Source organism: Syngnathus floridae, unplaced genomic scaffold, assembly GCF_059516105.1.
Source record: "Syngnathus floridae isolate MCC-2025c unplaced genomic scaffold, RoL_Sflo_1.0 HiC_scaffold_71, whole genome shotgun sequence".
Lineage (NCBI taxonomy): Eukaryota > Metazoa > Chordata > Actinopteri > Syngnathiformes > Syngnathidae > Syngnathus > Syngnathus floridae.
In genome coordinates, this window is record NW_028284100.1 from 58,686 (window position 1) to 83,711 (window position 25,026).

Sequence of the window (25,026 nt, forward strand, 5' to 3'; positions counted from 1 at the left end):
CAAGTAAGACGTATTTAATTTATTTAATGGGAAGTAGTAAGACTTATTAAATTTATTTAATCTACTTTTCTTCCCAGGCAAAATTTGATGTGCTGCAATTCCAAATTTCCAAAGTGAATGAAGGAATGAAGTCCTTTAAATTATGATTTTGTATAAATACTAGGCATTAACACAAAATCGACGGCACAAAATGGGCAGACTTTACTTGTTTGAAAAGGACTGGTTACAAGACAGACTTTTTTAATTTATTTAATGGGAAGAAGACTTATTTAGTTTAATTGATCTATTTTTGTTCCCTGGCAAAATTCGATTTGCTGCAATTCCAAATTTCCAAAGTGAATGAAGGAAAGAAGTCGTTTAAATTATGATTTTGTTTAAATACTAGGCATAGACACAAAATCTACGGCACAAAATGGGCAGACTTTACTTGTTTGAAGAGGACTGGTTACAAGACAGACTTTTCTGATTTATTTAATGGGAAGAAGACTTATTTAGTTTATTTAATCTATTTTTGTTCCCTGGCAAAATTGGATTTGCTGAAATTGTATTTTGCCAAATCTTGCCTTGAGACCTGATAGGAAGTATTAAACGCTTAGTTAAATCAATACAAGTTGGTAATAAGAGCGAGTAATGTTGGTTGAACCGATGAATGAAGGTTGAAAGCAATTTAAATTATGACTTTGTATAAATACTAGATATTAACAGAACATCTACTGCGCGAAATGGGCAGAGTTTACTTGTTTGAGAAGGAGTGGCTTATTCAAAACTAAGATTTATTTAATCTGTTTGTTCCCAGGCAAAATTGGATGTGATGCAATTCCAAATTTCACCACATGATGGTGCCCAATTTTGACTTCATAGGACATATTAAACACTTAGCTTGTTATTATGTTCAAGGTAATCAGATTTGTTTATTATTCTAATGGCCTCTTCAAAACTATTCTGGATTACTACTTTGGATCTATTCTACATTACTTGGCAACAACATACTCTGTAACAGATTAGGCAGTATAATCATATCTGTTAACTTGAGAGTGCCCACACTCAATCTACTTATCGTGATGTGTTAAATCAATTACTGTTAGACATTATTTGTCTGATAATCTACCAAATCTTTGAATTGAAGAATTTGTGATTTAATTAATAGCTTGTTGTTATGTTAAGGGTAATCAGACTTGTATATAATTCTAATGGCCTTCTTTTGAAAACTATTCTGAATTACAACTTTGGATCTTATATTACTTTGCAACAATCTACTCCGTGACAGATTAGGCAGTATAATCACATATGTTAACTTCAGTGCCCACACTGTATTTATTTATGGTTATTTGTTAAATCAAGTACTGTTAGACATGAAATAGGAAGTGTTTAACATAAATGTTATGGCTACTCACCATTGTAGCTCGCTCCTGGTCAATGATACGAGCCTCTTCTTGCAGTGGAAAACTTGCAGCCAACAAACACCGTGGAACCTAAAGGAATGAAATTAAACATTAACATTTCGCCTCGACCAATTTTCACACGTACAACGCAACGCGGCTACACTTCTGCTATTACAAACGTAAATCTCCTTAAACACAATGAGTGTTACTTACCGTGTACGCTCTAGACGGTCCAGTTGCAAGCAGAAAATAAAGATATTTCTGTTGATAATCGTCGCTGCTCAGTGGCTCACGGCCATCGCGCCAACAGATTTGAATTTTGGCGGAGGTTCGGGCAATTACGTCATATCCACGGCACATGACTGCGACGTAATACCCGCTTATCTGAAACGGCAGTTAAAAGTAGAGTTACATCAAGTTTTCTTGGAACCTAAACGAATGAAAGAAAACTATCATTTGGCCACAACCAACATTCACAGATACAACACAACGTGCGGGGTTGGGGTTAAAGATTGAGTGAAGGGCCCTCGTTTTAAACTACTGTTTTGAAAAGGAGTGGGAACAAGTAAGACGTATTTAATTTATTTAATGGGAAGTAGTAAGACTTATTAAATTTATTTAATCTACTTTTCTTCCCAGGCAAAATTTGATGTGCTGCAATTCCAAATTTCCAAAGTGAATGAAGGAATGAAGTCCTTTAAATTATGATTTTGTATAAATACTAGGCATTAACACAAAATCGACGGCACAAAATGGGCAGACTTTACTTGTTTGAAAAGGACTGGTTACAAGACAGACTTTTTTAATTTATTTAATGGGAAGAAGACTTATTTAGTTTAATTGATCTATTTTTGTTCCCTGCCAAAATTCGATTTGCTGCAATTCCAAATTTCCAAAGTGAATGAAGGAAAGAAGTCGTTTAAATTATGATTTTGTTTAAATACTAGGCATAGACACAAAATCTACGGCACAAAATGGGCAGACTTTACTTGTTTGAAGAGGACTGGTTACAAGACAGACTTTTCTGATTTATTTAATGGGAAGAGGACTTATTTAGTTTATTTAATCTATTTTTGTTCCCTGGCAAAATTGGATTTGCTGAAATTGTATTTTGCCAAATCTCGATTTGAGACCTGATAGGAAGTATTAAACGCTTAGTTAAATCAATACAAGTTGGTAATAAGAGCGAGTAATGTTGGTTGAACCGATGAATGAAGGTTGAAAGCAATTTAAATTATGACTTTGTATAAATACTAGATATTAACAGAACATCTACTGCGCAAAATGGGCAGAGTTTACTTGTTTGAGAAGGAGTGGCTTATTCAAAACTAAGATTTATGTAATCTGTTTGTTCCCAGGCAAAATTGGATGTGATGCAATTCCAAATTTCACCACATGATGGTGCCCAATTTTGACTTCATAGGACATATTAAACACTTAGCTTGTTATTATGTTCAAGGTAATCAGATTTGTTTATCATTCTAATGGCCTCTTCAAAACTATTCTGGATTACTACTTTGGATCTATTCTACATTACTCGGCAACAACATACTCTGTAACAGATTAGGCAGTATAATCACATATGTTAACTTGAGAGTGCCCACACTCAATCTACTTATCGTGATGTGTTAAATCAATTACTGTTAGACATTATTTGTCTGATAATCTACCAAATCTTTGAATTGAAGAATTTGTGATTTAATTAATAGCTTGTTCAGGGTAATCAGACTTGTATATAATTCTAATGGCCTTCTTTTGAAAACTATTCTGAATTACAACTTTGGATCTTATATTACTTTGCAACAATCTACTCCGTGACAGATTAGGCAGTATAATCACATATGTTAACTTCAGTGCCCACACTGTATTTATTTATGGTTATTTGTTAAATCAAGTACTGTTAGACATGAAATAGGAAGTGTTTAACATAAATGTTATGGCTACTCACCATTGTAGCTCGCTCCTGGTCAATGATACGAGCCTCTTCTTGCAGTGGAAAACTTGCAGCCAACAAACACCGTGGAACCTAAAGGAATGAAATTAAACATTAACATTTCGCCTCGACCAATTTTCACACGTACAACGCAACGCGGCTACACTTCTGCTATTACAAACGTAAATCTCCTTTAACACAATGAGTGTTACTTACCGTGTACGCTCTAGACGGTCCAGTTGCAAGCAGAAAATAAAGATATTTCTGTTGATAATCGTCGCTGCTCAGTGGCTCACGGCCATCGCGCCAACAGATTTGAATTTTGGCGGAGGTTCGGGCAATTACGTCATATCCGCGGCATTTGACTGCGACGTAATACCCGCTTATCTGAAACGGCAGTTAAAAGTAGAGTTACATCAAGTTTTCTTGGAACCTAAACGAATGAAAGAAAACTATCATTTGGCCACAACCAACATTCACAGATACAACACAACGTGCTGGGTTGAGGTTAAAGATTGAGTGAAGGGCCCTCGTTTTAAACTACTGTTTTGAAAAGGAGTGGGAACAAGTAAGACGTATTTAATTTATTTAATGGGAAGTAGTAAGACTTATTAAATTTATTTAATCTACTTTTCTTCCCAGGCAAAATTTGATGTGCTGCAATTCCAAATTTCCAAAGTGAATGAAGGAATGAAGTCCTTTAAATTATGATTTTGTATAAATACTAGGCATTAACACAAAATCGACGGCACAAAATGGGCAGACTTTACTTGTTTGAAAAGGACTGGTTACAAGACAGACTTTTTTAATTTATTTAATGGGAAGAAGACTTATTTAGTTTAATTGATCTATTTTTGTTCCCTGCCAAAATTCGATTTGCTGCAATTCCAAATTTCCAAAGTGAATGAAGGAAAGAAGTCGTTTAAATTATGATTTTGTTTAAATACTAGGCATAGACACAAAATCTACGGCACAAAATGGGCAGACTTTACTTGTTTGAAGAGGACTGGTTACAAGACAGACTTTTCTGATTTATTTAATGGGAAGAGGACTTATTTAGTTTATTTAATCTATTTTTGTTCCCTGGCAAAATTGGATTTGCTGAAATTGTATTTTGCCAAATCTCGATTTGAGACCTGATAGGAAGTATTAAACGCTTAGTTAAATCAATACAAGTTGGTAATAAGAGCGAGTAATGTTGGTTGAACCGATGAATGAAGGTTGAAAGCAATTTAAATTATGACTTTGTATAAATACTAGATATTAACAGAACATCTACTGCGCAAAATGGGCAGAGTTTACTTGTTTGAGAAGGAGTGGCTTATTCAAAACTAAGATTTATGTAATCTGTTTGTTCCCAGGCAAAATTGGATGTGATGCAATTCCAAATTTCACCACATGATGGTGCCCAATTTTGACTTCATAGGACATATTAAACACTTAGCTTGTTATTATGTTCAAGGTAATCAGATTTGTTTATCATTCTAATGGCCTCTTCAAAACTATTCTGGATTACTACTTTGGATCTATTCTACATTACTTGGCAACAACATACTCTGTAACAGATTAGGCAGTATAATCACATATGTTAACTTGAGAGTGCCCACACTCAATCTACTTATCGTGATGTGTTAAATCAATTACTGTTAGACATTATTTGTCTGATAATCTACCAAATCTTTGAATTGAAGAATTTGTGATTTAATTAATAGCTTGTTCAGGGTAATCAGACTTGTATATAATTCTAATGGCCTTCTTTTGAAAACTATTCTGAATTACAACTTTGGATCTTATATTACTTTGCAACAATCTACTCGGTGACAGATTAGGCAGTATAATCACATATGTTAACTTCAGTGCCCACACTGTATTTATTTATGGTTATTTGTTAAATCAAGTACTGTTAGACATGAAATAGGAAGTGTTTAACATAAATGTTATGGCTACTCACCATTGTAGCTCGCTCCTGGTCAATGATATGAGCCTCTTCTTGCAGTGGAAAACTTGCAGCCAACAAACACCGTGGAACCTAAAGGAATGAAATTAAACATTAACATTTCGCCCGGACCAACATTCACACGTACAACGCAACGCGGCTACACTTCTGCTATTACAAACGTAAATCTCCTTAAACACAACGAGTGTTACTTACCGTGTACGCTCTAGGCAAAATTGGATGTGATGCAATTCCAAATCTATCTGAAACGGCAGTTAAAAGTAGAGTTACATCAAGTTTTCTTTTTTAATCAACACAATCATTTACAACCGTTGACCAGAAAGAATCGTCGAAATTCGACGTCCCCCACAAACGCCACGCTCACTCGCTTTTCAGGGCAACAAAAGTACTTCTTTTTAAAAACGATGAGTTGTACTTACCGTGTACGCTCTGGACGGTCCAGTTGCAAGCAGAAAATAAAAATATTTCTCTTGTTAGTCGTATGTTACCATCCGCTGTGTCTTTGTCAACATCGCCGCCATTTTCCTACTTCCTGCTGCGAGCCACGCCCACGGATTTAAATTTGGGCGGAAGCTCTTTCCATTGGCGTCGTTTTCGCGTATAGCAAATCCGATTGGTTGGGAAGGGGGCACGGTTATGCAGCCGAGGAGTCCTGTGATCGGTGGGATGTAAAGTAGGCGTCGACGTCACGTCCGCGTCACGTGACCACGACGTGGCAGACGTCAAATAGCAACCGCTGTTTTGTTTAGTAGACTTACAGTTGTTATGCATTGACATAATGGCGCACACACCAAATAGATTTAAATAAATTAAATAATTCTTCTGCCCACTCTCTTTTAAACAAGTTAACTCTCCCCGCGGATTTGAATTCCGGCGAAAGTTACGCCCATCGACGTCACGTATGTCACGTGACCACGACGTGGCAGATGTCATATAGCAACCGCTGTTTTGTTTAGTAGATTTACAGTTGTTATGCATTGGCATAATGGTGTGCACTCAAAATAGATTTAAATAAATTAAATATTTCTTCTGCCTACTCCCTTTTAAACAAGTTAACTCTGCCCACGTCCATTGACGTCTTGTCTGCGTCACGTGACCACGACGTAGCGACGTCATATAGTAACCGCTGTTTTGACCAGTAGACTTAGTTATTATGCGTTGACATAATGGCGCACTGGTTAGCATGGCCACCTCTTAAGCATGATGATGCGGGTTCGACGCCTGATCAATGTTAGCATGGAGTGAGCTGAAGTGCATGGCGCTGAAGATTTGAATCTTTGAAATGCGCTGAGGTCTGACATATCAGGCAGAATGGTTTGCCATCACGTTCAACAAAAAATAGAAACTTTCCCACTCTGATTAAAACGTCCTGTGTTCATCTACGTATTTTCGTTTTGCTGTGCATCTTTTCCCTGCCATTTCGAGAGCCCAATTGACACTCATAGTTTAAAGAAATGTGTTTGCCCATCCTACTTTGTGGAATTTCACCACATGCGCTTTTGACCAAAATACCAAATTGAACTCAAGTGAAGCCAACACGCACAACCCCCCCCCCCCCCCCCACACACACACACACACACAAATGTTGATATGAACATAAAAGAGCCGCATGCGGTTCGGGAGTTGCGGCTTGGCCAAACCTGTACTATACAACTTTATTTGTATAAAATTTTCACAACAGCTGTCACACAAACAAAGCGGGAAAAACCGAAGACGTGCGTGTTCCGCCCACGCTGGATTTATTTGCACCTTTGAAAAGACACCGTATTGCCGCAGATGTGGCAAAGAGTACTTTTGGGCATCTGAGACGGAAGGATGTCCAAAGCATCACGTCACCTGCTCTGGTAGGCATGGTGGTGGGACGTTGAGGTCAACCGCTTTGGGGTTGGCTGACTCTTTGATCGCAGGATGCCACACACTTGAAGACAGAAGCAGAAAAGCAGAGCTAAATGCAAAATGTACTCACCGGTGACTCCAATTTTTTTCCCCCCTGAAGAAACAGCTGGACGGGTGGCCCCGGCTGGCCAGTGGGACTCTTGTTATTCTGACCCTTTTTAGTGCGCGTTTGGGGCAACAACCGTTTTTTGTGGCGCTCTCTTCTGGTTCAAAAGTGCCCTGCATGTGAATTTGCTTTTCCTGCCTTCTGATTGGATGAGCGCCGGTGTGACGCGGTGCCTCTGTCACCGTGGCGGGGGGTATACGTTGGCATCGGAGCGTCTGCCAACGTCTGAGACCGGCTGGCAGTGTATCGGAGGTGTCGAGTGCGGTGCCGCTGGAGCTCACTCACCAGCTGGTGTTAGGGCCACAGAATGAAGGCCAAGGAGAAGAATAGAAAGAGAAACAGAAACTTCTCCTCCAATTGTTTGATTTGTCTCTTCTGAGCTTCGATGAATTCTTTCAGCTCTTTGTTCCTCTAGGACGGACAAATGGAAAGTGGCATTCAAAAGCCAGTAAGCGTGCAAGTAAGTGCCGGGCTGGCTTTGGGCCCTTACCTGTTGCGCGCTGTGCAGCAGATCCATTCTCTCTTGGAGGATGCAAGCGTCGCGCTCCCTCAACTCGCACATCAGGGCTCGCTTCCATTGGTCCACGGCGCTCCTAAGCTCTTCTCTCTGATCCGCCGTCAGCACGTCATTCACGCCAGCGTGGCTGGCTTTTTCGCCGTCCGTGGCGGGGCAGTCCCGCTGCGGTAGCGCCTCGTACAACATGGCCTCCAGCTCCAGGATCCTCTGGGCCGCAATCCTCGTCCATCAGTGGTCCGGCGGGAGATTTGAGGGCGGCTTACCTTATGAGCCTGGTCCATGGAACACTTCCTGAAGTCCAACTCTTCATCCAGGTAGCCCTTCTGCTTGCAGAACATATCCTAGCACAGCTCAAGGTCAGAATTGTTGGGGCACATTGCCGGAGTTCCCCTTGGCTGATGTCGCGTGTCTGTCTACCTTCTCACTTTCAATGTCCAACATCTTCTGTTGAAGTGCTGACTTGGTCACTTTGATGTATTCTAACCACTGAGGAAAGGCTGCTGTCACATAAGCAGAATGCGAGAGCGTGCGTGGACGTGCGCGTTACCTTCTCGGCTAGGGTGAGAAGGGTCCTGGCGTGAATCACGACCACCTGCTCCTCGTTGGTGAGATTCTGCAAGAGCCCAAAGGCACAGCGTCAACAAGCTTCTTTCAGCGCAAAGCCTTCCAAAAGTCACATTTGAGCCGCCGAGTCTCGTGGAGTGCGAACATAAGGAGTTCGACATACACTTACGGCGTTATAGCCCAGGATGTCCAGCTTCTTCATCAGATCACTGATGACGATGTCCGGGGGAAAGGCGCAAGGAGCAATGTAAGGTGTTCTGGGACCTCGGGTTAAGGTTAGGGTTGCGAGGGACGCCTTACGTACGCTCACGCCCTCGGCCTCGCAGTAGATCTGCAAAGGGCTGAGGCCGTCTGGGAAACGGACTTGCAGAAACTTCAAGACGGGGGAGCGCCACTCCCTCTCCTGAAAGGCAGAGGCATGCATCCGTCCGTCCGTCCGTCACATCTCTGGCCTCAACACGCTTGTGCGAGTCTTCCCACCTCCAGCTCCAGGATGCGGAACTCAAGCAGTTCGTTTTGGTCTCGGATATCCTGGATGTGCTCTTTCAGACGCGCTTCTTCCGCCTCCATCCGCCTGACCTGAAAAGACAGTCAGACCTCATCTGCGGGGCTTCCCGACAGGTGTGACGCCAAGCGACTCCGCCCAGCGCCTTTCTTTCCGTCACCTTTTCGGCCAACTGCTGATTGCTCTGACGCAGCAGCTGCTTCTCCTCCACCCACTTGACATTCTAGAAGAGACAAACGCGTGGACAGCTTTGGAATGTTGTGTCATTTTCATCCACAAATTCTTTGGTTGACTGGAAAATGACATTTGCTTTTCTCCGCATTTTCCCAGCCACGTTCGGGGGGGGGGGGGGGGGTTGGTCCAGTAATGCCAGACGGATGAGTGACTGAAGAATGTAGCTATTTTGTCTGAGAAAAAGGTGTGCTCATTGATGAGCTTACCTGTCCTTGTTGCTTCAGCGCTGACTCCAGATCTGCTACTCTGCTTTGATAGTGACCCATTTCTACCATCAGCTTTTCTCTGGTCTGAAAGGAGGAGGAGGGAGGCTCCTCCTCCTCCTTTCAGACCAGAGAACACCCGAGGCTGGGTGAGAACGGGGAGGCTGCGACCCGGCCGGGGGTTGCGGGAAGGGGCGCCACCTTGATCTCCTTCTCGGCGTCGTAGTCCCCTTTCGCTGGTCTGGGCTAGCAGAGCGTAGGCTCGTTGCAGCGCTTGATATTCTTGCGTCAGCTGGCGGTAGCGAAGCTCCGCCTCTTCATGCACACACCAATGCAACACAGCACTAGTACCAGAATCAGTCAGACCGGCGACAAAGCACCCGCGACGCAAAGACGAGTCCGATTCCAGGCTGAAGAGGAATGTTTGGTGCCAATACGCTGGCAGAAATGGCGGGCTACCTCTTCGGGTTCCGTGTCGGGGGTTCTGTCGGTGTGAAAAGACAAGGACGATCCGTCCGAGTCCACCAACACGTCTTCGTCGTAGCCGTAAAATGTTTCGATGACCTGCGGGCGCGGAAGCAAACATCTCTCTGAACAAACTGAAGCGACACCTCACGATGAATCGACGAGAGGAACGATAGCGAGAAAAAGGCCATTTCATCTTGCGCAACACCAAGCAGCCGCAAACAAACAGACTCACCTTGCAGGACCTCACGCTTTGTTCCTCCTCAGAGATTCTCGACGTCGGTATCGTAGCAGCAAATCTCTCTCCTGTCGACACAAATAATCCGCCTTTGAGATTCTTTGGATGCAAAGGGAACGAACGGCTCCGGCGCAGAAACAAACGCGACTCACAATGACATTTCTGACATGAGCTCCTGTCTCCAGAGCCTGAAAAACACGTCACCGGCGATGATTGGAGGGACGCTCGTCTTTTCCAAAAGTGACAACTACAGGGTGTGTCAGGGTTTTCCAGATTATCTTTATCGTATCATTGTGTTGCTTTGACTTTGACTGCGACCTGTAATAAATAATATTATTTATCCCTTATTTATCCCTATCGCTTATCCCTTCCTACACAAAGTCGTAAAACACCCCTTGCTATGTTTTGACTAGAGGTCAAGGGCTTCCTCTATTCAATCCACTCTTACACCCACCCTGTTTCTCTTAATTAAAATGCTCGTGCAGGAGCCGAGAGTCAGACTTCATTCGTACAACGGATGGACTCTCCACCTGCAGGTGTCCAAAAGAACTTACTTGTCTCCCGTGTGGTTCTTGCAAAATAAGTTGGAGCGAGCGCAACTCTAACAGGGTGCATTTTGCCACTAGCTGCCTACGGACAATGACGTCGCGCTCGCGGCTCATGGTTGACGGGCTGAGCAGCCGGGCAAGTCCGTCGTTTTCAGCGCACAGCGAGTGGCAAAGGCGCTGACAAAACGGGAGCTTTGAGCTGCTGAAAACGGCAAAACAAGTCTAAAGCGTGTTCAAACGCGTGCGCACAATGCTCCTGCTTGAAAGGTCGGAATTTAAGGGGCCAATTTTTTGGATGGCGGCCGCCGGCCAAGCTTTGGACGGAAAAGGTTTCCTGGCGACAGCGAGCGAGCGCGGCGCTGCCGTACGTGCACCGAGTCGCCTGCCTGAAGACCTTGGACAAGTCGTCGATGATGTGCCGCTGCTCCACAACTTGAAGGAACTCCATTTCACCGTCCTGCTGGCCGCAACCGCGGTCCAGGTCATTGAGCGAACTAGGCCTTCTCTGTGGAACACAAATGCAGTGGACTCTGTTGGCACGCCGCCGTTGTCCGCGTCGACTTACCAAGCTTGCCATCTCCTCGTTCTCCTGGGTGACAAAGCGCACTTTGTTTTCAAGGCGACACAGCACCAGCGAGAGTTCTTCATTCTTCCTGCTCAGGCGTTTGTTTTTGTACAGGAGTGGCAGAAACTGGCTTTCTGTTTCTCTCAGTCGCTTTAGCTGCAAGCATGAAGTGCGGGATGTGAAAGACGCACAACACGCGGGCCAGAACGTATCCATTCCTTTTGCATCGGTTTGAACGGAATCGTGGCTTTGGCTCCCAATAAAAGACATCTACCAGGCAACCGACTCGCCGCGCCGCTCAACTAATAAGCAAGCGCAATGGGTGCCTCGCTGGATGGCGCGCATCAAACGTAGCGCAAACCTTCAAGCGTGCCGTCAATAAATTACCAGTTCATTGCGCTCTTCAGAAAGCAGGGCGTTTCGATCCTCCAGTTTCCTGATGACTGCGCTGAGCTCAGCGATTTTCAGATGAAACCGTCGCGTGTCCCGATCCTCCTGAGACTGAAAACGCCCCGCAACACACACACACAAGCACTCGTTCAAAGTTCAAAACTGTTTTTGTGCTACCTTCCTCCAGCAACGAACTAAGTCATGCGTACTGCAAGTGTGTGATGAGGTGGCTTACGCAATGAAGAGGATTGCTAGTAGCGGCGTTGACCCCACTTCCAGGGTAGTTTAGGCCCGCCCTTTGGGAATCCCTCAGGGCAGCGATCTGCTGCTCGGCAGCCTGAGTCTGCAGCTGAAGGCGGTGGACGTGGCCGGCCCCAGGGCTTCATCCAAAACACTAACCGCTCTGTCTTTCAGCTTGATCTCATCCGTCTGGATGTACAAACGGGGAGCGCTCAGGCAGGCGGGCAAACTCATTTGCCAGAATTGTGACAAAAACAAAGAGAGCAACCGGCCAATTTTTTTCTGGAATCGACTAGAACACCTTTGCTGTGACAAAAGCGAAGCGAGCAACCGGACATTTTCTTCTTGTGAAATAGAATAGAATAGAATGCCTTAGGTGTCATTGCACTGCAGGTATACAACGAAATTGGGAACATAGCCACGCACCGCGCATCTGATCAGTCCTACCAGTCGGCGGATCTCCCTCTCGCAGTCTCTCTTGGTTCGGCTCAGCTCCTCCCGATGCTGGTGATGAGCCGATCGGAGCTCGGCCGCTCGGGACTGCCAGGCCTGCTGGGCCGCTGCCAGGGCTTCTTCCGCGCTCCTGGTGGAGGCGACACCGCTCGGTCTCCCGACACCGCCGCGTCTCCTCCACCTCCGCCAGCAAAGCGCCCCCCCTCCTCACCTGAGCAGACATTGCGCCACACCGGGCCGTTGAGACCGCAACGGAGCGCCGCGACGCTTACTGGGGACAAGCTACACAATACGGTAGCGGCCGCATCGAAGCCCGACGTGGCGTGCGGATAGTCAGACACGGATAGAGCGGATCACCTTGTCCATGGAGCCGTCCCTCAGGCTGAGGACCAAGGCATTCAGTCGCTGGATCTCTCCATCTTTGATTTTGATCACTCTCATCAGCTCCATTTCATGCTGCCGCAGTAATGTCTCCCTGGTAATGGCTAACTCTTTCTGCTTCTCCTCATGGAGTTTGCTTTTGAGTTCCGTCATGGCGGCGGTGGCACGGTGGTGCTCCGCCCGCAGGTCCTGACTTCTCTCTCTCTCCAGACAGCTGACCTGACATGACTTAGACTTAGACAAACTTTATTGTCATCTTGTCTGCACATGGTGCATACAAAACGAAATTCCGTTGCATACGTCTTACAACAAAGTAGTGATATTGCAGTTGAATAGAAGTAACATATCCTATGAAAATATATATATATACATATATACTATATATATATATATATATATATTAAAAATAAGTATAAAGTGCAGCAGTGATAATTATGCAATAGTGCAAGTAGGCAAAACAGTATTCAAGAGTGTGCAGAGGAATGCTAAACCATGTATTAAACTTCTATTTAAAGGGTTTATACAAGTTCAGTAAAGTTGGTAGTGCGAGATAGTGCAAGATAGAGGTCCGTAGTGTCATAAAGTACAGTTCTGTGAATGTGTGATGCAGAGTTCAGTTTAGAGCTCAACAGTTCTAGTGTTCAACAGTCTGATGACAGCAGGGAAAAAGCTGTTGCAGAACCTGGTGGACCTGCAGCGGATGCTGCAAACCTCTTCCCAGAGGGCAGCAGGGAGAACAGTCCATGGTGGGGGTGTGATGGGTCATTGATGATGTTACGGGCACGGGACATGCAGCGCTGAGATGAAATGTCCTGAATGGAGGGAAGAGGAGCCCCTATGATCCTCTCTGCTGTCCTCACCACTCTCCTCACGTTCTTCCAATCGGAGGCGGTGCAGCCTCCACACCACACAGAGAGACAGCTTGTCAGAATGCTCTCTATGGTGCTCCTGTAGAACGTCCTCATGATGGGTGGGGGCAGGTGGGCTCTCCTCATCCTCCGCAGGAAGTACAAGCGCTTCTGTGCCCTCTTGACCAGTGCCGTAGTGTTCATAGTCCAGGTGAGGTCTTCTGTGATGTGGACCCCCAGGAATTTGGTGGTGCTGACCACCTCCACAGCTGAGCTGTTGATGATCAGTGGAGCGTGGTGAGGCTGTTTTTTCCTGAAGTCGACGATGATCTCCTTCATCTTCTCCTCATTCAGGATCAGGCTGTTTTCTCTGCACCAGCCCACCAGCTGCTCCACCTCCTCTCTGTAGTCCAGGTCGTTGTTGTCTCTGATGAGCCCCACCACCGTTGTGTCGTCTGCTGACTTCACGATGTGATTGGTGGTGAACCTGAGGACGCAGTCGTGTGTCATCAGGGTGCACAGCAGGGGGCTCAGGACGCAGCCCTGAAGGGAGCCTGTGCTGAGGGTGATGACATCAGAGGTGTTCTGTCCGACCCGGACTGACTGAGGTCTGTTGGTGAGGAAGTCTAGCAGCCAGTTGCGAAGGGGGGTGTTGAAGCCCAGGTGTTCCAATTTTCCTACCAGATGCTGTGGGATGATGGTGTTAAACGCTGAGCTGAAGTCCAGGAACAGCCTCCGCACATGGGTGTTCTTCTCCTCCAGGTGAGCCAGGCTCAGGTGAAGAACGGAGGAGATGGCGTCCTGAGTGGAGCGGTTTTGCCGGTCGGCAAACTGGAACGGGTCAAATAATAGGGGGAGTCTGGAAACGATGTGACCTTTAAGCAGCCTTTCGAAGCACTTCATCATAACCGGAGTCAGTGCAACAGGCCGGTAATCATTAAATGAGGTGATTTGAGGTTTCTTCGGCACCGGAATGATGGAGGCAGTCTTAAAGCACGCCGGCACTGTGGCTTGGCCCAGCGAGGTGTTAAAAATGTCTGTGATGACCCCAGCCAGATGACTTGCACATTCCCTGAACACACGCCCAGGAATGTTGTCGGGGCCAGGGGCCTTACAGGGGTTGACTCTCCTCAGGGTCTTCAACACATCGGCGGAGTCAAGGCAGAGTACCTCCTCTTCCTGATGGGGGACAGTTTTAACTGCTGGAGTGCCGTTTAGTGCCTCGAACCTCCCAAAGAAGTTATTTAGACCATTTAGAAAGTCAGCATCAACTACACCCACCGGGGGGGGGGGGAGGGTGAGTTGTAGTCTGTAATCGCCCGTATGCCTTGCCACATACTCCTGATGTTTTTGACGTCGTGGAAACGATCCTGAAATTTTCGACTGCGGTCTCGCTTCGCTATCCTGATGGCACGGTTCAAGTTGGCTCTCGCTGTCCTCAGTGTCTCCTTGTCGCCAGACTTGAAGGCAGAGTTCCGCGCTCGTAGCGTTTGACGTACCTCCTCAGTCATCCAGGGTCGTTGGTTGCCCCGGGTGATGATATTCTTAGTGGTGCTGACGTCCTCGGTGCATTTGTTGATGTAGGCTGACACAGTCATGGCACACGCATGTCTAATCTACATCGGGAAAACTGGGAGGGAGGGAGGCAGGCAGGGAGGCAGGCAGGGAGGCAGGCAGGGAGGCAGGCAGTGTCTGTCTGTTGAGGTTTTCACCTTGTTCTTCTCCTGCTGAAGTTCTAACTGGACGTCCATCAGTTTGGTTCTCAGCTCGTCATTGGCGGCCTGAAGGGCGTCCGTTCGCTCCGCCTTGGCCCGCCCTGCCGGAGCTCGTTTGGACATCTCTTACTCGAGTCTTGCCCGGTCGTCAGTCAGAGATCACAACATTTGTACCTGGAGAGCACAAACGCAGCGCTGTTTTCCACTGGCTTCGAACTCAACTTCAATCGGTACCGTAACTTACAACATCATAAACATAGAACTAGCTTGACTTATTCATTGAATAAATGCATTTGGTTCTTCAAAACTGCATCACGCAACATAGCGTGACCGAGACGGCCGTTATCCACCTGCGTGAAGTTATTTGGTGAAATGAATGAGATGTTTAAGACACCATCGTTCTGTCTCTATGTAGATGAAGGTAAATAATCGATTGCTGAAGGTCCAAAGGTGTTGTGATAAACAAATAAACATATTAGTGATTAGTGACATATTTGTGATAAACATATTAGGCAGGATAATCACATATGTTAACGTGACTGCCCACACTGTATTTATTTATGGTTATTTGTTAAATCGAGTACTGTTAGACATGAAATAGGAAGTGTTTAACATAAATGGAAGACGAAAGGGGTACTCACCATTGTAGCTCCTGCTGGTCAATGATACGAGCCTCTTCTTGCAGTGGAAAACATACAGCCAACAAACACCGTGGAACCTAAAGGAATGAAATTAAACATTAACATTTAGCCTCAACCAACATTCACAGATACAACGCAACGCAAACTACACAAACGTAAATCTTTTTAAACACAATGAGTTGTACTTACCGTGTACGCTCTAGACGGTCCACTTGCAAGCGGAAAATAAAGATATTTCTGTTGATAATCGTCGTGTTTGTATCCGGTGTCTCGCTCAAGGCCATTGCGCCCACAGATTTGAATTTTGGCGAGAGTTCAGCCTATTGACGTCATTTCCGCGGTGTAATACCCGCATATCTGAAACGGCAAAGTTAAGAGTAGAGTTAAATAAAGTTTTTAGTCAACGCAATAATTTACAACCGTTGACCAGTCGAAATAATCGTCGAAATTTGGCGTCTGTGGCTGGAAGCAGACGCCGAGTTCGACATTCCTCCCAAACGCCACACTCCCTTGCTTTTCAGGGCTAAAAAAAAACAGTTGTAATTACCTTGTACGCTCTAGACGGTCAAGTTGCAAGCTGAAAACAAAAATATTTGCCTTGTTAGTCATCGTGTTACTAACAGCTGTGTCTTGTTTGCCAGAACTGCCGCTTTCCTACTTCCTGTTGCAAGCCACGCCCACGGATTATAATTTTGCCGTGAGTTCCGCCTATTGACGTCATGTCCGCGTCACATGACTGCGACGTAATATTATCTAAAACTGTTTGTGCGGTTTTGTGTTGTTCTGTGCGGTATTGTGTTATTCTGTGCGGCGTCGTGTTGTTCTGTGCGGCGTCGTGTTGTTCAGTGCGACGTCGTGTTGTTCAGTGCGGCAAGGTGTTGTTCAGTGCGGCATGGTGTTGTTCAGTGCGGCATGGTGTTGTTCAGTGCGGCATAATGTTGTTCAGTGCGGCATAATGTTGTTCAGTGCGGCATGGTGTTGTTCAGTGCGGCATGGTGTTGTTCAGTGCGGCATGGTGTTGTTCAGTGCGGCATAATGTTGTTCAGTGCGCCATAATGTTGTTCAGTGCGGCATGGTGTTGTTCAGTGCGGGATGGTGTTGTTCAGTGCAGGATGGTGTTGTTCAGTGCGGAACGGTGTTGTTCAATGCGGCATGGTGTTGTTCAGTGCGGGATGGTGTTGTTCAGTGCGGCATGGTGTTGTTCAGTGCGGCATAATGTTGTTCAGTGCGGCATGGTGTTGTTCAGTGCGGCATGGTGTTGTTCAGTGCGGCATGGTGTTGTTCAGTGCGGAATGGTGTTGTTCAGTGCGGCATGGTGTTGTTCAGTGCGGCATGGTGTTGTTCAGTCCGGGATGGTGTTGTTCAATGCGGGATCGTGTTGTTCAGTGCGGGATGGTGTTGTTCAGTGCGGCATGGTGTTGTTCAATGCGGCATGGTGTTGTTCAGTGCGGCATGGTGTTGTTCAGTGCGGCATGGTGTTGTTCAGTGCGGAATGGTGTTGTTCAGTGCGGCATGGTGTTGTTCAGTGCGGGATGGTGTTGTTCAATGCGGGATCGTGTTGTTCAGTGCGGGGTGGTGTTGTTCAGTGCAGGATGGTGTTGTTCAGTGCAGGATGGTGTTGTTCAGTGCGGCATGGTGTTGTTCAATGCAGGATCGTGTTGTTCAGTGCAGCATAATGTTGTTCAGTGCAGCATGGTGTTGTTCAGTGCGGCATGGTGTTGTTCAATGCGGCATGGTGTTGTTCAGTGCGGGATGGTGTTGTTCAGTGCGGCATGGTGTTTTTCAGTGCGGCATAATGTTGTTCAGTGCGGCATGGTGTTGTTCAGTGCGGCATGGTGTTGTTCAGTGCAGGATGGTGTTGTTCAGTGCGGCATGGTGTTGTTCAATGCAGGATCGTGTTGTTCAGTGCAGCATAATGTTGTTCAGTGCAGCATGGTGTTGTTCAGTGCGGCATGGTGTTGTTCAATGCGGCATGGTGTTGTTCACTGCGGGATGGTGTTGTTCAATGCGGGATCGTGTTGTTCAGTGCGGCATAATGTTGTTCAGTGCAGCATGGTGTTGTTCAGTGCGGCATGGTGTTGTTCAGTGCGACATAATGTTGTTTAGTGCGGCATAATGTTGTTCAGTGCGGCATAATGTTGTTCAGTGCGGCATGCTGTTGTTCAGTGCGGCATGGTGTTGTTCAGTGCGGCATGGTGTTGTTCAGTGCAGGATGGTGTTGTTCAGTGCGGCATGGTGTTGTTTAATGCGGCATGGTGTTGTTCAGTGCGGGATGGTGTTGTTCAGTGCAGGATGGTGTCGTTCAGTGCGGCATGGTGTTGTTCAGTGCGGGATGGTGTTGTTCAGTGCGGCATGGTGTTGTTCAGTGCGGCATGGTGTTGTTCAGTGCAGGATGGTGTTGTTCAATGCGGGATCGTGTTGTTCAGTGCGGCATGGTGTTGTTCAGTGCGGCATGGTGTTGTTCAGTGCGGCATAATGTTGTTCAGTAAGGCATGGTGTTGTTCAGTGCGGCATGGTGTTGTTCAGTGCGGCATGGTGTTGTTCAGTGCGGCATGGTGTTGTTCAGTGCGGCATAATGTTGTCCAGTGCGCCATAATGTTGTTCAGTGCGGCATGGTGTTGTTTAGTGCGGGATGGTGTTGTTCAGTGCAGGATGGTGTTGTTCAGTGCGGCATGGTGTTGTTCAATGCGGCATGGTGTTGTTCAGTGCGGGATGGTGTTGTTCAGTGCGGCATGGTGTTGTTCAGTGCGGCATAATGTTGTTCAGTGCGGCATGGTGTTGTTCAGTGCGGCATGGTGTTGTTCAGTGCGGCATGGTGTTGTTCAGTGCGGCATGGTGTTGTTCAGTGCGGAATGGTGTTGTTCAGTGCGGCATGGTGTTGTTCAGTGCGGGATGGTTTTCAATGCGGGATCGTGTTGTTCAGTGCGGGGTGGTGTTGTTCAGTGCAGGATGGTGTTGTTCAGTGCAGGATGGTGTTGTTCAGTGCGGCATGGTGTTGTTCAATGCAGGATCGTGTTGTTCAGTGCAGCATAATGTTGTTCAGTGCAGCATGGTGTTGTTCAGTGCGGCATGGTGTTGTTCAATGCGGCATGGTGTTGTTCAGTGCGGGATGGTGTTGTTCAGTGCGGCATGGTGTTTTTCAGTGCGGCATAATGTTGTTCAGTGCGGCATGGTGTTGTTCAGTGCGGCATGGTGTTGTTCAGTGCGACATAATGTTGTTCAGTGCGGCATGGTGTTGTTCAGTGCGGCATGGTGTTGTTCAGTGCGGCATGGTGTTGTTCAGTGCGGCATGGTGTTGTTCAGTGCGGCATGGTGTTGTTCAGTGCAGGATGGTGTTGTTCAGTGCAGGATGGTGTTGTTCAATGCGGCATGGTGTTGTTCAGTGCGGGATGGTGTTGTTCAGTGCAGGATGGTGTTGTTCAGTGCGGCATGGTGTTGTTCAGTGCGGAATGGTGTTGTTCAGTGCGGCATGGTGTTGTTCAGTGCGGCATGGTGTTGTTCAGTGCAGGATGGTGTTGTTCAATGCGGGATGGTGTTGTTCAGTGCGGGATGGTGTTGTTCAGTGCAGGATGGTGTTGTTCAGTGCGGCATGGTGTTGTTCAATGCGGCATGGTGTTGTTCAGTGCAGGATGGTGTTGTTCAGTGCGGCATGGTGTTGTTCAATGCGGCATGGTGTTGTTCAATGCGGCATGGTGTTGTTCAGTGCGGCATGGTGTTGTTCAGTGCGGCATGGTGTTGTTCAGTGCAGCGTAATGTTGTTCAGTGCGGCATGGTGTTGTTCAGTGCGGAATGGTGTTGTTCAGTGCGGCATGGTGTTGTTCAGTGCAGGATGGTGTTGTTCAGTGCGGCATGGTGTTGCTCAGTGCGGCATGGTGTTGTTCAGTGCGGGATGGTGTTGTTCATTGCGGCATGGTGTTGTTCAGTGCGGCATGGTGTTGTTCAGTGCGGCATGGTGTTGTTCAGTGCGGCATAATGTTGTTCAGTGCGCCATAATGTTGTTCAGTGCGGCATGGTGTTGTTCAGTGCGGGATGGTGTTGTTCAGTGCAGGATGGTGTTGTTCAGTGCGGCATGGTGTTGTTCAGTGCGGCATGGTGTTGTTCAGTGCAGCATAATGTTGTTCAGTGCGGCATAATGTTGTTCAGTGCGGGATGGTGTTGTTCATTGCGGCATGGTGTTGTTCAGTGCGGCATGGTGTTGTTCAGTGCGGCATGGTGTTGTTCAGTGCGGGATGGTGTTGTTCAGTGCAGCATGGTGTTGTTCAGTGCGGCATGGTGTTGTTCAGTGCGGCATGGTGTTGTTCATTTCGGCATAATGTTGTTCAGTGCGGCATAATGTTGTTTAGTGCGGCATGGTGTTGTTCAGTGCGGGATGGTGTTGTTCAGTGCGTTATAATGTTGTTCAGTGCGGCATGGTGTTGTTCAGTGCGGCATGGTGTTGTTCAGTGCGGCATGGTGTTGTTCAGTGCGGCATAATGTTGTTCAGTGCGGCATAATGTTGTTCAGTGCGGCATGGTGTTGTTCAGTGCGGGATGGTGTTGTTCAGTGCGGGATGGTGTTGTTCAGTGCGGCATGGTGTTCAATGCGGAATGGTGTTGTTCAGTGCAGGATGGTGTTGTTCAGTGCAGCATGGTGTTGTTCAGTGCGGCATAATGTTGTTCAGTGCGGCATGGTGTTGTTCAGTGCGGCATGGTGTTGTTCAGTGCGGCATGGTGTTGTTCAGTGCGGCATAATGTTGTTCAGTGCGGCATGGTGTTGTTCAGTGCGGCATGGTGTTGTTCAGTGCGGCATAATGTTCAGTGCGGCATAATGTTGTTCAGTGCGGCATGGTGTTGTTCAGTGCGGGATGGTGTTGTTCAGTGCAGGATGGTGTTGTTCAGTGCGGCATGGTGTTCAGTGCGGGATGGTGTCTTTCAGTGCGGCATGGTGTCGTTCAGTGCGGCATGGTGTCTTTCAGTGCGGCATGGTGTCGTTCAGTGAGGCATGGTGTTGTTCAGTGCGGCATGGTGTTGTTTAGTGCGGCATGGTGTTGTTCAGTGCGGGATGGTGTTGTTCAGTGTGGCATGGTGTTCAGTGCGGCATGGTGTTGTTCAGTGCGGTATCGTGTTGTTCAGTGCGGTATCGTGTTTCTCAGTGCGGTATCGTGTTGTTCAGTGCAGTATCGTTGTGTTGTTCGTATTGTGTTTAACACTTAGCCTCTAACACTTAGCCTCTAACACTTAGCCTCTAGCATCTAGAAGGTAAATAAATAGGAAGGAAGGACTCACCGGTGACGTCTTCGCCCACGTCCAAGCGTTGTACTTTGTATTTTCATCCTTCTGACAGTGGAAAACATAGCCAACAAACACCGTGGAACCTAAACGAATGAAAGAAAACTATCATTTGGCCACAACCAACATTCACAGATACAACACAATGTGACGTGCGGGGTTGAGGTTAAAGGTTGAGTGAAGGGCCCTCGTTTTAAACTACTTTTTTGAAAAGGATTGGGAACAAGTAAGACGTATTTAATTTATTTAATGGGAAGTAGTAAGAGCTATTGAATTTAATCTATGTATTATATTCTATTGTATTGTATTCTGTTGTATTCTTTTGGATTGTATTCACACTAACCCCACTAAAACTTCAGCCCACAAAAACTCGCCTCTGGCGCCTAGCCTCTGGCACTTAGCCTCTAACACTTAGCCTTTAACACTTAGCCTTTAACACTTAGCCTTTAACACTTAGCCTAGAAGGTGAATAAATAGGGTTAAAGGTTGAGTGAAGGGACCTCGTTTTAAACTACTTTTTTGTAAAGGAGTGGGAACAAGTAAGACGTATTTAATTTATTTAATGGGAAGTAGTAAGACTTATTAAATTTATTTAATCTACTTTTCTTCCCAGGCAAAATTTGATGTGCTGCAATTCCAAATTTCCAAAGTGAATGAAGGAATGAAGTCCTTTAAATTATGATTTTGTATAAATACTAGGCATTAACACAAAATCGACGGCACAAAATGGGCAGACTTTACTTGTTTGAAAAGGACTGGTTACAAGACAGACTTTTTTAATTTATTTAATGGGAAGAAGACTTATTTAGTTTAATTGATCTATTTTTGTTCCCTGGCAAAATTCGATTTGCTGCAATTCCAAATTTCCAAAGTGAATGAAGGAAAGAAGTCGTTTAAATTATGATTTTGTTTAAATACTAGGCATAGACACAAAATCTACGGCACAAAATGGGCAGACTTTACTTGTTTGAAGAGGACTGGTTACAAGACAGACTTTTCTGATTTATTTAATGGGAAGAAGACTTATTTAGTTTATTTAATCTATTTTTGTTCCCTGGCAAAATTGGATTTGCTGAAATTGTATTTTGCCAAATCTTGCCTTGAGACCTGATAGGAAGTATTAAACGCTTAGTTAAATCAATACAAGTTGGTAATAAGAGCGAGTAATGTTGGTTGAACCGATGAATGAAGGTTGAAAGCAATTTAAATTATGACTTTGTATAAATACTAGATATTAACAGAACATCTACTGCGCGAAATGGGCAGAGTTTACTTGTTTGAGAAGGAGTGGCTTATTCAAAACTAAGATTTATTTAATCTGTTTGTTCCCAGGCAAAATTGGATGTGATGCAATTCCAAATTTCACCACATGATGGTGCCCAATTTTGACTTCATAGGACATATTAAACACTTAGCTTGTTATTATGTTCAAGGTAATCAGATTTGTTTATTATTCTAATGGCCTCTTCAAAACTATTCTGGATTACTACTTTGGATCTATTCTACATTACTTGGCAACAACATACTCTGTAACAGATTAGGCAGTATAATCATATCTGTTAACTTGAGAGTGCCCACACTCAATCTACTTATCGTGATGTGTTAAATCAATTACTGTTAGACATTATTTGTCTGATAATCTACCAAATCTTTGAATTGAAGAATTTGTGATTTAATTAATAGCTTGTTGTTATGTTAAGGGTAATCAGACTTGTATATAATTCTAATGGCCTTCTTTTGAAAACTATTCTGAATTACAACTTTGGATCTTATATTACTTTGCAACAATCTACTCCGTGACAGATTAGGCAGTATAATCACATATGTTAACTTCAGTGCCCACACTGTATTTATTTATGGTTATTTGTTAAATCAAGTACTGTTAGACATGAAATAGGAAGTGTTTAACATAAATGTTATGGCTACTCACCATTGTAGCTCGCTCCTGGTCAATGATACGAGCCTCTTCTTGCAGTGGAAAACTTGCAGCCAACAAACACCGTGGAACCTAAAGGAATGAAATTAAACATTAACATTTCGCCTCGACCAATTTTCACACGTACAACGCAACGCGGCTACACTTCTGCTATTACAAACGTAAATCTCCTTAAACACAATGAGTGTTACTTACCGTGTACGCTCTAGACGGTCCAGTTGCAAGCAGAAAATAAAGATATTTCTGTTGATAATCGTCGCTGCTCAGTGGCTCACGGCCATCGCGCCAACAGATTTGAATTTTGGCGGAGGTTCGGGCAATTACGTCATATCCACGGCACATGACTGCGACGTAATACCCGCTTATCTGAAACGGCAGTTAAAAGTAGAGTTACATCAAGTTTTCTTGGAACCTAAACGAATGAAAGAAAACTATCATTTGGCCACAACCAACATTCACAGATACAACACAACGTGCGGGGTTGGGGTTAAAGATTGAGTGAAGGGCCCTCGTTTTAAACTACTGTTTTGAAAAGGAGTGGGAACAAGTAAGACGTATTTAATTTATTTAATGGGAAGTAGTAAGACTTATTAAATTTATTTAATCTACTTTTCTTCCCAGGCAAAATTTGATGTGCTGCAATTCCAAATTTCCAAAGTGAATGAAGGAATGAAGTCCTTTAAATTATGATTTTGTATAAATACTAGGCATTAACACAAAATCGACGGCACAAAATGGGCAGACTTTACTTGTTTGAAAAGGACTGGTTACAAGACAGACTTTTTTAATTTATTTAATGGGAAGAAGACTTATTTAGTTTAATTGATCTATTTTTGTTCCCTGCCAAAATTCGATTTGCTGCAATTCCAAATTTCCAAAGTGAATGAAGGAAAGAAGTCGTTTAAATTATGATTTTGTTTAAATACTAGGCATAGACACAAAATCTACGGCACAAAATGGGCAGACTTTACTTGTTTGAAGAGGACTGGTTACAAGACAGACTTTTCTGATTTATTTAATGGGAAGAGGACTTATTTAGTTTATTTAATCTATTTTTGTTCCCTGGCAAAATTGGATTTGCTGAAATTGTATTTTGCCAAATCTCGATTTGAGACCTGATAGGAAGTATTAAACGCTTAGTTAAATCAATACAAGTTGGTAATAAGAGCGAGTAATGTTGGTTGAACCGATGAATGAAGGTTGAAAGCAATTTAAATTATGACTTTGTATAAATACTAGATATTAACAGAACATCTACTGCGCAAAATGGGCAGAGTTTACTTGTTTGAGAAGGAGTGGCTTATTCAAAACTAAGATTTATGTAATCTGTTTGTTCCCAGGCAAAATTGGATGTGATGCAATTCCAAATTTCACCACATGATGGTGCCCAATTTTGACTTCATAGGACATATTAAACACTTAGCTTGTTATTATGTTCAAGGTAATCAGATTTGTTTATCATTCTAATGGCCTCTTCAAAACTATTCTGGATTACTACTTTGGATCTATTCTACATTACTTGGCAACAACATACTCTGTAACAGATTAGGCAGTATAATCACATATGTTAACTTGAGAGTGCCCACACTCAATCTACTTATCGTGATGTGTTAAATCAATTACTGTTAGACATTATTTGTCTGATAATCTACCAAATCTTTGAATTGAAGAATTTGTGATTTAATTAATAGCTTGTTCAGGGTAATCAGACTTGTATATAATTCTAATGGCCTTCTTTTGAAAACTATTCTGAATTACAACTTTGGATCTTATATTACTTTGCAACAATCTACTCGGTGACAGATTAGGCAGTATAATCACATATGTTAACTTCAGTGCCCACACTGTATTTATTTATGGTTATTTGTTAAATCAAGTACTGTTAGAAATGAAATAGGAAGTGTTTAACATAAATGTTATGGCTACTCACCATTGTAGCTCGCTCCTGGTCAATGATATGAGCCTCTTCTTGCAGTGGAAAACTTGCAGCCAACAAACACCGTGGAACCTAAAGGAATGAAATTAAACATTAACATTTCGCC

At 44.7% G+C, this 25,026-nt stretch overlaps 1 protein-coding gene and 1 long non-coding RNA gene across 8 annotated transcripts in view; both read right to left on the reverse strand.

Moving 5' to 3' along the window:
• The window catches only part of LOC148377973 (uncharacterized), a 78,918-nt gene that overhangs the window by 52,136 nt on the left and 1,756 nt on the right, over positions 1–25,026 (reverse strand). For 4 of the 7 annotated variants that reach the window (XM_088368060.1, XM_088368059.1, XM_088368063.1 and 1 more), the window contains exons 3-8: positions 24,915–24,992; positions 23,180–23,350; positions 5,267–5,344; positions 3,532–3,702; positions 3,331–3,408; positions 1,596–1,766 (exon numbers count right to left, since the gene is read on the reverse strand). In XM_088368060.1, coding sequence (XP_088224186.1) covers positions 1,596–1,766; positions 3,331–3,408; positions 3,532–3,702; positions 5,267–5,344; positions 23,180–23,350; positions 24,915–24,992 — 747 coding nt within the window. Of the gene's footprint in view, positions 1–1,595; positions 1,767–3,330; positions 3,409–3,531; positions 3,703–5,266; positions 5,345–5,467; positions 5,515–5,691; positions 5,707–7,108; positions 7,140–23,179; positions 23,351–24,914; positions 24,993–25,026 lie in introns of those variants that run through there. The other 3 variants (XM_088368062.1, XM_088368064.1, XR_015856270.1) reach the window with 3 other exon arrangements.
• Positions 9,498–10,414, reverse strand: LOC148377977 (uncharacterized). The gene is made up of 4 exons (XR_015856274.1): positions 10,153–10,414; positions 9,998–10,068; positions 9,757–9,861; positions 9,498–9,612 (listed from the first exon to the last, which is right to left on the reverse strand). It is a non-coding gene; the product is annotated as an uncharacterized LOC148377977 (long non-coding RNA).